Here is an 18,531-nt window from a genome sequence, read left to right as displayed (position 1 = left end):
GATATGTAACTCTTAATGTGTAGCATAATGGCTAAAAGGGTGACCAGGGAAGTTCCTGGTTCAGATTCCCCCACCCCTCTTAGTGATGAAGACACCAGCCAACCTTAAGTAAGTCACTAGAGATGTACAAATGTCACAGTAAACCATTGGTTAATTTGTTGAGAACAAGCTGCAATGAGCTTCTCTCTTCTTGGTGCAACTGTTTGGAAGAGTATAGAAGTTTTCCATTTCTATTTATTAAAGTTAACCCCAAGCTGCCATTTCACCCAACCTAGAGATGGAATAATTATTACTGCTCCATCTCAAATTCATATGTGTCCATTAATAAGTCTATTTTGTCCCATTTCAACTTCGGTCTATGGATTTTTTAAATAAAAAAATCCATACAACAATTCTTATTTAAAAACATGTATTATTACAAACCATTCAAATTCATATTTTATCTCCACATATGCATTTCTAAAAGTATTTTAACCTAAATACAGTGGTACCTCGGGTTAAGAACTTAATTTGTTCTGGAGGTCTCTTCTTAACCTGAAACTGTTCTTAACCTGAAGCACCACTTTAGCTAATGGGGCCTCCTGCTGCCACTGCACCGCTGCTGCATGATTTCTGTTCTCATCCTGAAGCAAAGTTCTTAACCCAAGGTAATATTTCTGGGTTAGCGAAGTCTGTAACCTGAACTGTATGTAACCCGAGGTACCACTGTATGTATTTTGACATATTTTAGCATTCTCCTTGAGACAAGAATTGTAACGCAAAATTCAGAGAACAAAATCCTAAAGATAGTTACTTTCTACACCTGGTATTAGCCTGGAAAGTGTGAATTAGGTTGCTTCACTCGAAAATGCGGACCGAACAACAGTCTCCTTCAGCCCTAATCCCAACCCAAGAAACTGTGGCTAATATTAAATGTCATTTGTTTTAAAGAAACCAATTTTAAACCATGGGTTTGTTGGGTTCTTGACTAGGGCTAGAGAATAAAATGGAAGGCAAACTCTCTTTCTCTAGAACAAAAGCCTTGCTTAAAAAAAACACACAGAAAAAGACAAGTAGGTTAGATGAGCAAAAACTAAAACATCTAGAATTATTCTTACTGTAGAGTAATAATTCTGCAGGAAAAGAAAAGGTTAGCATATAATAGCATAAGTATCCAAATTACTGAAATGTGTCAGGGGAGGCATGATTGATAAGTAAAGTCACCCCCTTTCACAAGAGGAATCATTTACAGAAAAATCAATACTACACAGTGGTAACATTTGTTTGGGAAAGGGTAAACAACCTGGCTGTTCTATAGATTTAGATTTTAAGGGAAGGCAACTTTCCAACCCATTTAACACAGAGAGACAAAATGAAGGCATTTTATCTCCTGGGGGTAGGAGGAGGTAGGGGCAATTGTTCATCGTCATCTCTATATGAACTGCCCTAAACTCACTTGCTGAATAACCATCAAATTAATATTTATTTTAAGACAATTACATAGGAAATACCACTTGAAAGTGTTAGGCAATTGCATATTTCAACACCAAATAGCTGAAATAATTCTGGATTCAAGCCTAATGCTACTTAAATCAACACTCAGGGGATTTGGAACTGCCAAAGACTCTTGGTTTTCATAGCTGACTCCCCCCTGGCTCCTGGGTATGGTTGTTTTCCCAAAGCCAGACTTTGCCAACCTGGTGCCTTTCAGATGTTTTAAACTACAATTCCCATCAGCTCCAGCCAGTCATGCTGGCAGGTTTGCAAAGGGTAAGAAACCATGTTGGCTCCATTAGAAAACTTTGTGTGGGCTCTAGAATGGTGTGGGCAGGCTCATGCACTTCTATGTGGACGCAGAAAAAACTGATAAAGTATCAGCACTGTGGATAGAGTATCTTTTTAAGAGCATTTTTTAAAAAAAATATGTTCTATCGGGAATTTCCCCTATGTGTATACAGTGGTACTTCAGGTTACATAAGCTTCAGGCTACATACGCTTCAGGTTACAGACTCCACTAACCCAGAAATAGTACCGTGGGTTAAGAACTTTGCTTCAGGATGAGAACAGAAATCTTGCTCCGGCGGCGTGGCGGCAGCAGGAGGCCCCACTAGCTAAAGTGGTGCTTCAGGTTAAGAACAGTTTCAGGTTAGAATCATAGAATCATAGAATCATAGAGTTGGAAGAGACCACAAGGGCCATCGAGTCCAACCCCCTGCCAAGCAGGAAACACCATCAGAGCACTCCTGACATATGGTTGTCAAGCCTCTGCTTAAAGACCTCCAAAGAAGGAGACTCCACCACACTCCTTGGCAGCAAATTCCACTGTCGAACAGCTCTTACTGTCAGGAAGTTCTTCCTAATGTTTAGGTGGAATCTTCTTTCTTGTAGTTTGGATCCATTGCTCCGTGTCCGCTTCTCTGGAGCAGCAGAAAACAACCTTTCTCCCTCCTCTTTGTGACATCCTTTTATATATTTGAACATGGCTATCATATCACCCCTTAACCTCCTCTTCTCCAGGCTAAACATGCCCAGGTTAAGTACGGACCTCCGGAACGAATTAAGTACTTAACCCGAGGTACCACTGTACCCTATTTAAATGAAAGCAGGACTTTTCATAGCAATCAGGGAGTATGATCTCTTCCCATCTAGTTTTTTTTTGCACATTTCTTGGTTTCTCTCCCTCCCTAAGAATAACCATGGTGCTTCCTGCAAGCCAACATTGAAATTGCTCCAAACAAAGCTGCTTTCAAGTACTCTCATTGGCACTGCAATGCCATACTATGATAAAAAGGTACAAGTGGGTTGTTTTTTGTGTGCTATCAGGATGTGACTGACGGCTTATGAAACCTCTGTACTGAACGTAATTATGACATTAATGAAGTCTTGTTGCTGAGTAATGATACCTTTCTGTGAATTAGCTTGCATTTCTTTCGTCTCTCCATTCTTTCCCTGTTTTCATTCACTGGTATCAAAAAGTATTATTTAAATGTCACATGGCGAAATGCAAAGTGCTGGGAGCAATTGTGCACCACCCACACTCCTTTTCCCCAGTCACTAGTTAGTGATTCACCCAGAAGTGCAGAAAACCTACACCTGCACACAACTCAAGTTATATTTAAAACGGCGCTGGTGTTAAAAATGGCTCAGATAATAGGATGGGAGTACTGGGACATTTAAAATATCCACCATGTCTAGTGCTACTAAAATGCTGAAGGCAAAATGCTTTGAAAGTGCTCTGGGTATTCACTTCTCACAGAAAGATGCCAGGATTCTATCGTCCTGAAATCTAAGCTCTTATTTACATAAACAGAGAGAAAATTGAAATTTAGACTAACTGTGAATTTCTCTTAGAAGGTGAGGCTGGGAAACAGTCTCTAGAAAGGATGGCTCTTCCTACTGGGCTTGACAGAGTGTTTTGAACCTTTCACCCCCTCTTCCATGGGAGGAGTTGTCCCTCCCTCCAGACCTGATGTGCCTGAAGTCTGTGCCAGCTGGGTCTTTTATTTTCTGCTAAATTCCCTCCATGGGGGACTGATTCCATTCTTGTGTGAGTCCTCTTTCCTTCACTCTCACGTTGGTTCTCTCCTCAGTATCCCTAGCTAAAAATGTGTGTGTGTACGCACACGCACACGTGCGCAGGGTTGGGGGAAGAGGCTTTTAAAATGCTGGTAAACATTTTCACAACATGGGGTCCTTTTTGTGAAAATACTAGAGAGCATCTCTCTATTCTATATCCATTCTGGTCCGCTCAGCAATTGTAAAAAAGGTAAAAGGTAAAGGACTCCTGGACGGTTAAATCCAGTCGAAGGCGACTATGGGGTTGCGGCACTCATCTCGCTTTCAGGCCAAGGGAGCCGGCGTTTCTGGCCAGCATGACTAAACCACTTCTGGAGCAACCGAACACCGTGACGGAAACCAGAGCACATGGAAATGCCATTTACCTTCCCACCGTAGTGGTACCTATTTATCTACTTGCACTGGTGTGCTTTGGAACTGCTAGGTTGGCAGCAGCAACAGAAGCTCACCCCGTTGCGGGGATTCAAACTGCCAACCTTCCAATCGGCAAGCCCAAGAGGCTCAGTGGTTTAGACTACAGCACCACCCGCATCCCTTCAGCAGATGCAATCATGCTTTTAGCAGTGGAAACTGTGCAATGTTACAAATTAAAACAGTCATTTTAACTGGCAGGATAAACATAATTCAACAAACCTTCTTCAATGCTACTTCCTGAACAAGTGGGATGCACATTCCATAGTGTTTGCATAAAGGAAGCATCCACCTGTATGTTTCCATATGCTACAGAGAGATGCTGGAAAAGAAAAACAAAATTCTCAGTGAGCATAATGGAAATCTGTTTGAAAATATTTTCTCAAAGAAAGTTGAAAGATGTAGATTTATCATAAACTAGTCCTATATTTAAAAATCAAATTAATACTTGCTTTTTTTTTTTTAGAAGACTGTACATAAATGTAAGCAATACTCATCTTTTCCTCATGCTAAAGTCTGTGCCTCATTACAAACCTTGCCATTATCGACCTGAACAGGAGTCTTATATTTGTTTTTCTTCCTTGCCACTTTCTAGCTTGGTGTCCTTTGTTACTAGGACCTCTTTCTTTCTCAAATTAACAACAACAATGAATTTCCTTCACCAGTTCCTTTTATCAGAAGCCAAACTTGACCACTTCATCATCCCATCAGTTTACCCCCAACATCCACTCTTCCAACACACTTCTTTAAATGTACTAGGACATGGGTGGGGATTGTTGCGTATAAGGTTTATTGTAGGAGAAACGCTCTGACCACATTTCTGTGAGGGCAGAATCATATGCACAGGAAACATGCAGTTCAGAGCTGGGGAAATGGGGGAGACATGGACCAAAAGTGCCAAGATGGACGCGCATTAAAGCTATCATGAGGATTTTTATATGCTTACCAGGTACCTTTCGGAGGACACACTAACCAGGATAAGATCGTCTCCAATTCGTACCTTTTCTCCTTCAGACCTTTGTTTAGAAGCAGGATGTATGGTCCACCAGCATGCCTCGCCTACAATGGGTATAAAGTGCCTACGTTAGCTCTAACATGCAATATACAACAGGCATTTATCAGGTCACTTTATAACAACAGTCTTAGGATGCTTATACAGTGGTACCTCGGGTTAAGAACTTAATTAGTTCTGGAGGTCTGTTCTTAACCTGAAGCACCACTTTAGCTAATGGGGCCTCCTGCTGCCGCTGTACCACCGCTGCACGATTTCTGTTCTCATCCTGAAGCAAAGTTCTTAACCCAAGGTAATATTTCTGGGTAAAGAGCTCAGTCTAGTTCAAGGCAATCCGAATTGATATGGCCCCTGTTCCACTCTAATCAGGGACATATAACCAACCCCTTCTTGCCCTGCCTCCCTGCTGCTGCTGCTGCTGCTGCTGCTACCACCGCCACCAAGCCAATACTCTTAACAAGAAAAGTATATTTCCTAGTGGTCCCCAGCAGTGGCTTGTTGTCATGGCAGTGCCAAGCACCTGGCACTAGGGTGAAAGAGAGATGGGGGTACCAATCTTCCCAGCTGTTTGTTGCTCTGTGCGTATCTGGGTGGGGAGCAAATAGGTGTTCTGATTGTGGAGATGGAGAGTGGCTGGGTAGCAGTGCTGAGAGAGGTATGGCTATATGCAAATATCAGAAGTGATAAAGGAACATAATTGGTGGTATTATTATTGTTGTAATTTGGAATTATTTGATTGGATTTGTCATTAATTGGAGGATTTTATTGAAAATGAATAAAAATTATTTAATAAAAAAAGAAAAGAAGTGATAGCTGCTACAGTCCTGCAGAGGCTTCTCACCACATGACCATTTTATTTAGGGCTCCTGGCTGAATGAGATCTATACTGTCAAACTGAAACATAACTGTGAGCTGCTGAAATCAATGCATATCCTACATGAGCTGAGCAATTGTATTTAGGGCTGAACTCTAAATATGATCAAATGTTTTTGCTGCATGGGGGTGACACATATTTTAAATGGTTATAATTACACTTTCACACACAGTAGGCTTTTGTTTTCTCTAATGCTTTCTCTGTGTGCAGCAATACCTAATGAAAGTGATATTTTTTTCCTTAATGCTCACCTATTTTCTTTCTTTCTTTCCACAACTACAGTTCAAGATCTTCTGTTACAGAATCATGCTTAAGAAGTGGAAGAACACAGAGCAGGCCTGCACAACTTGTGACTCACTAGGTTCAAGCCATGTACTGTGGCCTCTCACACTGCTAAACAGACCCTCCATTTTTACCATTCTAGGCAGGTAGCAAAATCAGGAGTTTCCTTAGGGCAAGCTTCCTCAAACTCGGCACTCCAGATGTTTCGAGACTACAATTCCCATCATCCCTGACCACTGGTCCTGCTAGCTAGGGATCATGGGAGTTGTAGGCCAAAAACATCTGGAGGGCCGAGTTTGAAGAAGCCTGCCTTAGGGGTATCATGAGGCTTTCAGCCCCACTGAAAAAAACAACCTGAAATTATATTATATCTGAGATTATGGGGATGAATCTTCGAGGACATACATACCGGCTGCATTCTCTTGTAGCCCCACATCAAATGCAAGTTTATCTGTCTGAGATCTCGAAGTAGTCAAACATGTCAAATACTAGGGGGAGAAAAAAGATATTGAATTTGTTAGGACTGTTGAAATTGGTACATTTCAAGTGTGTCGGAAGATCATCTTCTGCATGAATTCAGAGATCTTTCTACATTCAAATGTGCAAAACTGGGAAACCTAATCTTTTTGCACATTGGTTTGTAGATGTGCATCAGATTCCTGCTGTGCTGAAACAAACAGAAATCTATGCAGCCATTAAGAGCTCCAGTGCTTATTAGCAATCACCGGACTGAAATGATCAACTTCAAAGAGGATTTAAGATCTAGACAGGTTTCTTTTTTAATTACATTATTTTGGCCCCGTAGGAACATTACGGGAGGAGAAATAAATGTGGAAGTCGGCAGCTAAAATTAGCACTGAAGCTACGATTTTACAGAACAAAGGTTCCTCTATAAAAAGGTTCTCAGAAGTGAATGATGCTTGCAAGCGCTATACAGAAAACACTGTTACTGTGCAACTAAAGATACTGGTTATGCACAGAACCACCATTAGATGTGGAGGGGTAATGGAAAGTCAAGGGCTGGGATAAGCCTAGCTATGTAGAATCAATACCCACTCCTCATTTGCCACACCTGGGGGTGGCCTGGGTGACAGTCTTCAAGGAAAGGAGGAGAGAGATGGCAAACAAGGGCTGGGGTTGGACCTGTTCTCTAATTCCACCAGCACTGCAGTTCCTTTGTCAAGTGATGGTACCTTTTGCAAAAGTGACTGCTGCTGCAGGGTGGGGTGGCACATTCACCCAAGGATAAGGAGGCAGGAAGACAGCAAAAGGGTGCATTCACACCACAAAGTTAAATAACTTGTAAACCACTTCTGATAGTTTGCTTGCAGCAAATAACTCTCGTTCCTGCCACCTTTACAGGACTACAATCCCCAAAGTTTAAGTCTGTGGTGTGGATGCATCCAAAGCTATTTTCCAGCTCAGGTATCTGGAAAGAGAGAAATTGTGACCCAAACAGGCAAGGGAATGTGGGGGACGGTGCTTGTTACCCATCCCTCTTCTTCACCCCATTTGGAAGGCCACAGGCAGCTCTTCCCCCTACTCTCCAACCCCCAAAGTGACCGGCACTTGGATCGCAGTCAAGGAGCAGCTTACCATTCCACTAAATGAATGACGAAGAAGTATAGCATGGCCATATAGCAGTGTTCTGTGACCACCTCCTTGAGCTGCCTGCGGGAAATTAAGAAGAAATCTCAGGGCTCACAAGCATTGGAACCACAGGGACTTAATTACCGTAACAGCAACAAATATTAGACATTTTGCATTAAGCTATGAAAACAGGATTAGACTGAGGATTTCAAGTGCGGGGCAAAGGTTGTGCACACTCATAATAACACCATACATTTGTATTTCCACAATTTCATTGTGAAAAATGACAAATGCCTAGAGATTACTATCAGTGTTCAGTAATTGCCTGCCCTTCAACCCAATTAAGTCAAAGCGCTTCAGTTTAAACTGATAAGGGGCTGATCTAGAAGAGCATGTGGCACAGTTCTCCCAAGAGAATGCAACTTCAAAAGGCGTGGTTGGGTGGGGGAGTTGCATACTGGATGCCACCACGTTTGACATAAAATCCAGACTGTAGAAAGCTAGTAAGTCAGAAAGAAAGTCACCATGCACAAGGAGCCTTCCAGCCTACAGAAGGATGTAAAAATTAAATATCCCACCTGCATTCTGAAAATGTTAGGATCAGTGAAGAAGTGTATGGCGTGGTTACTACCATATAAACTGACTCTCAGAGCTGCTAGGGAACAGGGCAGAAATTCTCCTGTCTTAACCATGATTACAGAATTGTCAGAGCTGATGGAGATGTGGTGAGAAATAGAAAGTTTGTGTCTGTGACAATCAGATTGAGGAGGCACATCAGAGACAGCAAAGTTATCCCAAGATGCATGGTGCAAGCTTGAGTCCAGTCAGTGCCTGTCTTGAGCTCCACAAGAAAAGAAAGAAAGGATATGCAAGGAACCAATATATAAATAACTTGATGGGCCCCTGCTGTGTCACCTGCTTGATGGCAAACTAGGATTTGGAATAGCAACTGTCTGTGCATCTGCAGTGATGACACTGCAATGCCAAGATTTCCAGCAAGCAGAGCTGCCATGATGGCGTAGGAAGTAGGGTGACTCTGTCATGCTGCTTAAAACTATAGTTGAAGGCTTACAAAGCTTAAGAACACTGTGGGATTGTGGAACCTAGGAAGTTACCTTATACTGAGTCAGACCATTAGTCTACCTAGGTGAGTATTGCCTATACTACCTGGCAGGAGCTCTGCAGGATTTCAGACATGACGATCTCCCAGCCCTACCTGGAGATGCCAGAAATTCAACCTAGGACCTTTTGCATGCAAAACCATGTGCTCTACCAGTGGCTACTAACCTTCTACACTCTTACTCTCTTTCCCCTCCCCTTCTTGCATCTGCAACCGCCCTGGTTTATATTTGAAGGTCTATAAATAAAAATGTTTTCTGCAATAAGTAGTTCTGAACATAAAGTTATAAAGGCACTTTCTTACCTTTCTTATAAACTTTCCAGAAGCATTCAAAAAACAAAACAAAACAGATTATAGGCATGCGCTTCTAAATTGTTACCAAAAATGAGAAATATATCCATAATCTGTCCATAATAAAACCATGCTCATCCACAACTTGATTGTTGCTGAGCTGGCTCGCATTACATAGACTTGGAGAGAGTGAACGGGACGGCCTGACCTTATCCAGCTGTGCCCACCTGGGTTTTTGGTACTGCAAGAACACCATCTCTTTGCCTAGGAAGCTTCTTGACCTTGGTTTGGGCTAAGCGGGTCTGCACCTGTTATCAGGCCAGAGAGACAAATCAGGGATGCTGTTGTCCAGCATAATCCCTTATCCAGTTGGCCAAGGAAGTTTTGGGGTATTGTTAGAGGCAGCTGTCAGGCCAGCTTGAGACTTCATGGCCTTCATGACCACCTTTGGCCATTGGTTCAACACACCAGGCAGGGTACACCCTCGATGTGATCATCGCCCCAAGAGATATGTGGGCTGGACTGAAGATTGGGGGAGCGCAACCATTATCTGGTTAAGTTTGGGCTGACTGTGGCAATTCCCCTGTGTAAAGGTGGGGTTATGTTCTTGGAAACTAATGGAAACTGATGTGACCCTGTATGCTCTGAAGTATTTTCCAGTGAAGAAAGCTGGCAATCCCATTGAAGACATGGTCTCACTATGGAATGGCAAGATGAAACGTGTGATTGGCATAATCACTCCTGAGCATCCTCTCTGATGTTTTGAAATACGAGTAGCCCTTTGGTACTCTGAGGAGCTCTGGACTACAAAGCAAGCTGGACAAGGACAGGAATGCAAGTGGTGCAAGTTTTGCTCTGAAGCCAACCAAACACTGGTCAGAACACATAACTGTGCCTACCATGCAGCAGTGTGGAATGCAAAAAATGTTCATTTTGCAGCTTGCGTTGCATACTCTAGTAGCCAGCCAGTGGGGTCATTTTGGACAGTCCCAGTTTGACTCCCGGTTTGGGGGTGGTGGTGGAGAGAGCCATAGTGGGGCAGCTGAAGGCATTCTCAGAGAACACCCATTCCAATCTGGATTCAGGCCTGGCCACAGAATTGAGTTGGCCTTGGTCACCCTGATGAATAACCTCTGCACAGAAAGGAACACAGGGAATGTGACCTTGCTCCTGCTTCTCTCATCGGCTTTAGATACCATTGACCATGCTTCAGGGAATGGGAATTGGAGACACTGTGTTACAGTAGTTCTGATCCTTACTTCAGGACCGAGTCCACAGAGTAGCATTGGGAGACTGTTTCTCGGCCCCCTGAAATCCACATTATGGAGTGCCGTAAGGGATTATATTATCTCCAGTGCTATTTAATATCTACATGAAGCTACTGGGAGTGGGCATTAGGAGATTCAGGGTGATGTGCCATTTGTATGCTGATGGCACTGAGCTCTACTTCTCCATAAGTTCTGAATTGGGAGAGGCCATGCCTGGACACAGTCTTTAGCCACTGTCTGGACACAGTGGTAAAATGAATTAGGAAAATCAAGCTTGAATCTTGGCAAGACGAGGCACTGGGGGTAAGTAGTTCCCATGTCCGAGAAATTGGCCAATTGTCTACCCTGGATGGGTTTGCACTCCCCCTGAAGGAGCAAGTTCACAATTTGGGGGGTTCTTGTGGATCCAACTCTGTCACTGGAAGAACAGGTAGTAGCCTCAGTGGCTAGAAGTGCCTTTTACCAACTGTGACTAGTTTGACAGCTATGACCATTCCTGAACTGGGAGAGCCTGGCCACAGTAGTTCATGTATTGGTTACTTAAGGGCTGCAATGGACTCTATGCAGGGCTTCGCTTGTGCTTGATCTAGTGCAGAATGCTGAAGCACGACTGCTCACAGGAGCGAGGCAATGTCAGCGTATAACACCTGTGCTCAGAAATCTGCACTGGCTGCCCATCTGGTATCAGGTCAAGTTCAAGGTGTCACTATCAGAATATGAAACCCTTAACAACTTGGGACCAGTTTACCTATGAGATCACCTTGCCGCATATGAGCGTTGATAAAGATTTTACAGTTCTATATAGTGCCTTAAATACAGATGAACATGTTACTGTGAAAACCTGATGGAAGCACATGGCTAATAAAATACTGCATGCTGATAACACTTGAAACAATGTTGGTATAAGTGTTTCTACACTGCAGGTGGATAAGTTGGTGTATCCAAAGGTGTTACTTAACCCTCTCATTTTCTGTTTTGTAATCTAGACGCATTCTACCTACAGACAGATCCGCACTGATCCCAAGGTTGGCGAACTTCAATATTCTTTGGGAAAACTTGCTGGCGTCTTTTGTACATGGTATGAATAAGAAATCCTGGTTAGGGCTAAATAAGACTTGGAAAGTTCATACAAACATTGCCGATATTTTAAAAAATGTGATTAGATTTCCCTGCCAAGATTACAAATCCAGTTGGCTATCCAAGAACAAAGTAATTGCCACTACTTGTTGGCATAAGATTTCCATTGGAGGCACATGCTGATCAAATGAAAAATGAATCAACAACCCACACAGTGATTTTATGACTTACTAATCCATCTAATTGTGAGGCCTGACCTCTAATATTCTGATGTTCAAACCACATAGTGAGATGAAAGCTACATCTTAGATTGCTTTGTGGTAGGTTTTATGATGTATCCCTCTGAGTTCATTTATGCAGCAGACGGCAAGGCAGATCATGCTGACCCTGATTCCAAGATGTAGGGATGCAGCAATCCTATATCACTCTCCTCAGGATTACTTTCACTTCAGTTGAGAGCACTGAGTTGCTACACAGCCAAAAGAACACACTTGCAATAATGAAATTTGTGTTGCTGTTTTTCCTCCATCAAATCTTCACCAGCTAAGCTGACTGAAGTGAACAGGGCCAACTACAAACTCAGGGCCAAACCAGATGGGAGATTTTCCTACAGCTTTCATTTTGCTAATTAGCAGTCCAGTGGGACCCCTTTGAAGATCAGGGAAGTGCTGTGCCAGGAGATGATGACTTTTGATGCAAGGCAGTTTAGACTGACTCGCATTTTCCCAGTTAAAGACATAATGGGTACATCCATTAAAAAAAAGTTTAGTGCATTTGAAGGGTGAATGTGAGAATAATGGAATTAGCTACATAAATATAATGTTGCAGTAATGTATTGTACAATACTGAGTGCTGGATGCTGATCAGGATGTTGTTTACAAAAATTAAATATTCCCCAAATGTTATATCTTCTCTCTTTTACACATTGAACAAATGCAGCTTAATGTTTGTGCAAGGCAAGGCAAAATCATCTTTAATTAATCCACCATTCTGATATTCAAACAGCTCTACAATAGAAGATAGAATTTACCGTCCATGGTGTAGAGCCTTGAAAATATTAAATAAGCACCAAATAATAAATGTCATTGTGGACAGAAGGTATCACAGCCATCTGATACAATTTTCACACACACAAAAATAATTTTTGCTGCCCTGCTGCTGTGATTAAAGTTGCAACCCTGCAGGGCCACAGATACCTAAATATTAGCTTTTAGTGCAGGCTGCAGCTCCTTTGCTGAAGAACATTAGGTAAGCCACTTAAAGATTTTTCTTCCTTGATTAAGCAATCTACATTTATTTATTTTTTAAAATAAAACAAACTTGTGGGCAAGAAACAGGGTTGCGCTGAGCAGACCCATGCTCTGCACTCGGCTGTTGCATGCTTTTCTGATACCCACACACGCAGCATGAACTACATCCATAGTGAGGAGTTCAAAATTCCACAGAAGCCTTTGTGCCTATAACCTGCCCCACAAACATGTGTGATATACATGGGATGGGGGGCAGGGCTAATCAGCACCCACCCACCCACCCACCCACCCCACTCCTTGCTCAGGTATTCATCAACAAGGGAACCTTCAACGCTGCGTATTCTACAAATCATGCTACAGGCTTCTAAGGAAGGTAAACATTTTTCAGGGATGGGAAAAGGATAAACTCGCAACCTGCCTTCTCCATATGAGAGGAAGTGTGGGATTGGGCCTGACATCATGCTCAGCATATCTTTAATTCTACATTAAAATGAGAGGTTTACTACAAATCAGTATTGTTTGCATATGGAATGACATGCATCTTAGTTATTCGAGGGTCTTCCTTCCAGGAACTATGCTAATGGGGAAATCCAATGGGATGGAATTGTGAAAAAAATTAATAGAAATTGTGCAAAGATTTTGAGGTTTTTGTTATCCAACCAAGAAGGGTGATCATAAATATTTAGAAAACCTACATATTAAGTAACCAGATAGAGCTACCAGAAAGCATATAGACGACGTCTTCTTTTAAAAACTGATTATGGTCCTGTAGTCTCACTTAGATTTGAATTTTCAGAAATTCAAGCTCAGACATCTGTGTGTTGTAAAATGAGTGTCATGTGCCCTGCCTGGCCAGCGGAATAAAACAGGAGCAGGGAGGAAGAGATTGTAGTGCCTTCCTCACAGAAGGTTTGGAAGCAGGGGGGGGGGGGATTAGCCATGAGCAGATTAGATTATGTTTTCAGTGTATATTAAGAGCCTATTTGTTCACAGACATTTCCTGACTGTTAACACTGATCTGGCACAGTGTATGGCATGGGTAGGCAAACTAAGGTCCGAGGGCCAGATCCTGCCCAACTGCCTTCTAAATCCGGCCCGCGGACATTCCGGGGATCAGCGTGTTTTTACATGAGTAGAATGTGTCCTTTTATTTAAAAAGAATCTCTGGATTATTTGTGGGGCATAGGAATTTGTTCACCCCCCCAAAAAAAAATATAGTCCAGCCCCTAACAAGGTGTGACTAACAGTGGACAGGCCCCCTGCTTAAGAAGTTTGCTGACCCCTGGTGTATGGTATTGAATTCCTCTGCTTCCATATTATATTATTTTTATTGTTTTATGAAGTTTTATTATTTTTGTACACTGCTTCAGACATTTCCTTTAATATAAAGTGATATATAAATGTTTCAAATAAAACCAAACTACACTTCCCATAAGGTTCCATCCCCTTCCTGCCTCACATCTGACCAAGTACACTTCCATACGGAAAGAACTGAACACAACTGAGTGCCTGAGCAGACGAGAGGCCAATGGCCAGAGATAGCAGTCACCCATTTTGAAACTACATGAGGATCATTACCATTTTACTGCCCTCCTGTTGTTGAATGCAAGCAACTGGTCTCAGCTTAAAAGTCACATGCAGCTTGAAGGTTGCTCACTGTGAGAATTGAGCAAAGAAAGCATCATGCAGCTTATGCCATTGCAGGAACAAAATACATGCCCCTGAGAGCTACATTGCATTTTGTCCTCTATGTTAACTTTTTTTTTATTGCAGTCTGCCTGTGATTTGGGATGAGTCACCCCAAACGGTTGAAAGGTATACCCTGCAATTGCTAGGCAACCGCGCACATTTCCCCTCTGTCGCCTCCAGAAAATACAGATTATTATTTGACCAGGACTGAAACAAGGCAGGGTTGAAGTGGCCTGACAACATTCAAAAGGATAATGAGGTCCAGGGCGTGGTTTGTGGCTTGTTTGTTTTTACATTTTACAGGAAATGTTGGGAGCTAGATGGACAGGTGATGTTTGCATCCAGAACCCTGGTGAAACAGGCAAAAGGGACACTCACACATCTTACTTTGCTGAGATGTGTGACTGAGATCCACATATGAGGCAAGCTCATTCAATTCAAGATAAGATTAAGACAGAAGAGTAGCCATGGGACTGCTGATGAAAAGGACATCCCTGTGCCTTTTCCCTCCTACACAATGTCCAGGGATACTCAAGGTGCAAGAGGACATAGTCGCCCTGCCAGTTCTCTCAGTCTCCACAAGTGGGAAACAATGAAGGGGATCGGGAGGAAGAAAACCCAAGGGGCAGTGACATCCCATCCCATGGCAAGTACATCCCTAGACATCATACAGAGGAGGTAGGATAAAAAGATACAGTCACTATTTTTATACTGTAACATAACATAATAAATTTGCTACATGAATTTTGTAATAAAGCAACTAGCCTGCATCTATTAATATCCAGGTGAAACAGAGCTGTAATTTTCCCAAGTCAGGGGAGTGAGAAGGAGAGGCGGGTACAGAAAATCCTCTTTCACAGGTGAAGCAGGAATGGCAGATGTGTAAGTTGCTTCTATTCTTGCTGCAATTCATAACATGTGAAGCCATCCCAAATGTTTATTCTAACACCTGTCTAAACTATTTAGGACTGGCCCTTAAGAGCAGCAGCATCAGGGCATGTTATTATTTTGCATATCAATCGGTATACTTGGGTCTTTTCTAAACTAACAGTAACTCTCAAGGCACAAATTCACACAGCCCAGCTTGGCAAGCTTCTCTGACTTCTGTTGACACAATAAGTGAATGACAAGCAGTGTGACAAACAGGTCAGGACATCATCTTTTTAATGAAGACGCCTTTGCAATCTGTCTTTATTTTTATTTTTTGCATGAGATTCCCCCATCTCCACCCACAGATATTGTGATTCAGTTGCTAAGGCAGTTTGTGTGCCAGTGTGTCCTATCATAGGTCATGACTGCATCTGAAGATTTTCTGATGCTGTCATTGTGTTCAGCTGTTCGTAAGTATTTTCTAGTTTTGCTCATGAAGTCTAAATGCCCTCCTAATGACAAATCTGCGTACAGCTTTCAAAGTTGCCAAATGTGGTTGAAAACCAATTTTCTAAGCAATTATTTATTTGTGATTCATCAAACAGCAAGATCTAGATACTCACAATCAGCCTAATCTTGATTTCAGGGTGTTGGAAGCTTCCGTGATATATATGCTGCCTGCCAGATGTGGAAACAATTTGCTTTGTTGCAATGGCTGAGAATCATGTGAATCAGAAAATCCGGCATTCAAATCTGACTTCAGCCATAAAGCTGTCCGAGGCAACCACTATTATCTCTGTCCTGATCTCCTTCCCCAGATACAACATGAGAATAATAATCATACAGGGTTGTTGTAAAGATAAGTGAGAAAATTCATAAGAAACTCTTTGAATCTAAAATCTACTGTGTGAGCAATAGTATTAGAATAACATCCAGATGGCTCAAGCAAGTAAGCCAAATCATGTGGAGAAAGGTAATGCACACCAATATCAATACATCCAAACTCATCCAATCCTGGGAATTTTGGGAATTTTGTTCTTGCATGCATGGCAATTCACAAGATCCTTAATGTGAAGGAAGAAGTAGCCTATAAATTCCATTAAGACTTTCTTCTTTGGGCTTCTAGTATAACTCCAGCCTCATCTCCGGTTGTGGAAATATCCCTATTCCCAGTGTTTTATGAAGGAATTTCCAACTGGAAATTCCAAAATGTGGAACTGAAACACTAGGCTGCAATACTATAATCTCTAACTTGGACGCCCCACTGAGCATAGTACCTGAATAAACAGGTATAAACTTTGCAGCGTAAAGCTTCAATCCTAAACTCACTGGCGCTGCAGCGCTGTACCCATTTGATCTGGGAATAAGCCCCATTGAGCTCAATGGGCCTTAATTCTGAGCAGACATGCATAGGATTGCAAGTTGCACGGAACTCAAGTTTACTTCTAGGTGTTCTGTGCCAGTTTACTTCTAGGTGTTACATGAAGCATCAGAACTGAATCTGACCAATGACTCACTGCAGCTGAACACCAGAACCCATTTTCAATGTCAAGACTTAATCCCAGAATATGTGAACCAATGATAAAGAACAGGGATGGAGAACCTGAGGCCCTCCTGATGTTGCTGAACTACTATTTCCATCACCCTGACCATTGACCATGCTGGGTGGGGTTGATAGGAGAAACATATTCAGAAACATCTGGAAGGTGGCAGGTTAGCCAAATCAGGGTGGAGAAAGAGAAGAGGGTACTCCTAGTAGTACAGTACAATATCCATCAGTTCCAGTGCATCTGGGATTAGGGCTTGGAGCTTTCAAAATGAAGACTGTGACCTCCAGCCATGCTTAAGCACCTCTTCCTTTAGAAGTAAAATACTTGGCCTCAGAATATGTTTTCCTTTCTGCCTTGCTTTGGCAAACACTTTTTTTAAAAGTAGCCCAACTCCCAACAGGCAGTAGTGTGGGATTTCCCCACCCTACACTACATAGCTGAAAGCCACAATGAGAACAAGAGGGGAGAAAAAAGTGGACCAGAAAGTTACTGTATTAGTATTTAATTAAAACGGTCAGCTGCAAACTACACTGAGAGCAAGTTGGGGGTCTGTGTCTGCCCGCTTTTAAAGAATTTCATTCCCACTTATGCGGGCATCTGCCTCCTTGGAGGGTTAAGTTCTTAAGTAATCACTAATTTCCCAGTGGATTGGGAAAATAAAATTAACACAGTGTGATGATTTAGTATTGCACAAAAGCGGGGGGCTGACTGCTCTCCTGACCAGCAGATTTTTCTCAAACTCTGTGTGGGATTTCTGAGAAGAAAAACCAGTGAATGCATAAGAACCAGGTGCAAACTCTCGCCTGCTGTGCTGGGATTCTTCCTAATATAATGAGTTGACAGATTTCCATGGATAGGACTATCAGGATCAATGCCACAGTGCCCTCACCACCCCCAAACCATACCAGATGGTAAGACAGTGGTACTGATGCACTCAGTCCTGCATTGATAAATATATGTATTTTATCTTTTAAACCTTTGTTGTTGAGTCCACCCTCTCCTTCAGTTTCCCAGCTGCCAACAGAGTGATGATTTGTGTCACTACTCTCTGTGCCACTACAAACATGCTCCTTTCCTCCATTGCTTGCTCAAAGGCAAACATTGGCAGAGAGTAGAAAAGTGCCAAACATGGCAGTAGGGCGGTCCTGTGTCCTACTGTTAGAGGCAGATTTAGGGCAGCGCGGCGGGTTCCGCTGCACTGGGCACCAAGCCTAGGGGGCGCCGCAAGGTGTTGCAACTATGATGCAGTGAATTGAGCAGAGCAGAAGGCGAGAGGTGCCACCACCAAATTTTTGATTCGCATCAGGGCACTGCTGAAATTTGAAAGGCCAAAGTTCACCCCTGCTACTGTTAAAGAGGGACAGTCCTTCAGAGCAACTGTCACTCCCTTACTATCAGGCCAGGTTCAAGGCATTTGTGTCAACCCACAAAGCCCTAAACAATTTAGGCCCAGTTACTTATGCTCCACCTCGATCAATGAGATCCTGTGATGGAGAACTTCTGATGGTTCCTCATGCCCCTGATCTTTGGCTGCTGAGCATTTGGTGTGTCAGGCCCTGCCCTGTGGAACTCCCTGCCAGTAGAGGTTCAGCAGGAACCATCTGTCTCCTTTCAGATGTCTTTTGAAAACTTTTTATGTTGAGATAGGGCTTTACAAAATTTCCCCCCTTTTAACGTATCAGTTTTTATTGA

General features: G+C 42.6%; 1 protein-coding gene and 1 long non-coding RNA gene across 2 annotated transcripts in view; one reads left to right on the top strand and one right to left on the bottom strand.

Moving 5' to 3' along the window:
• Positions 1 to 18,531, bottom strand: part of RYR3 (ryanodine receptor 3) — a 263,782-nt gene that overhangs the window by 170,866 nt on the left and 74,385 nt on the right. The window contains exons 4-7 of the mRNA XM_080996165.1: positions 7,731 to 7,805; positions 6,544 to 6,622; positions 4,913 to 5,025; positions 4,189 to 4,288 (exon numbers count right to left, since the gene is read on the bottom strand). Of these exons, the coding sequence (XP_080852291.1) occupies positions 4,189 to 4,288; positions 4,913 to 5,025; positions 6,544 to 6,622; positions 7,731 to 7,805 (367 nt within the window). The remainder of the gene's footprint in view (positions 1 to 4,188; positions 4,289 to 4,912; positions 5,026 to 6,543; positions 6,623 to 7,730; positions 7,806 to 18,531) is intronic.
• LOC308472778 lies at positions 13,013 to 16,060 on the top strand. Its single transcript, XR_013983725.1, has 3 exons — positions 13,013 to 13,103; positions 14,723 to 15,097; positions 15,936 to 16,060. It is a non-coding gene; the product is annotated as an uncharacterized lncRNA (long non-coding RNA).

Source organism: Podarcis pityusensis (assembly GCF_964106645.2).
Source record: "Podarcis pityusensis genome assembly, chromosome: 1".
Classification (NCBI taxonomy): Eukaryota; Metazoa; Chordata; class Lepidosauria; order Squamata; family Lacertidae; genus Podarcis; species Podarcis pityusensis.
The sequence above is the reverse complement of the archived record's forward strand: the minus strand, read 5'-3'. Positions and strand labels throughout refer to the sequence as shown.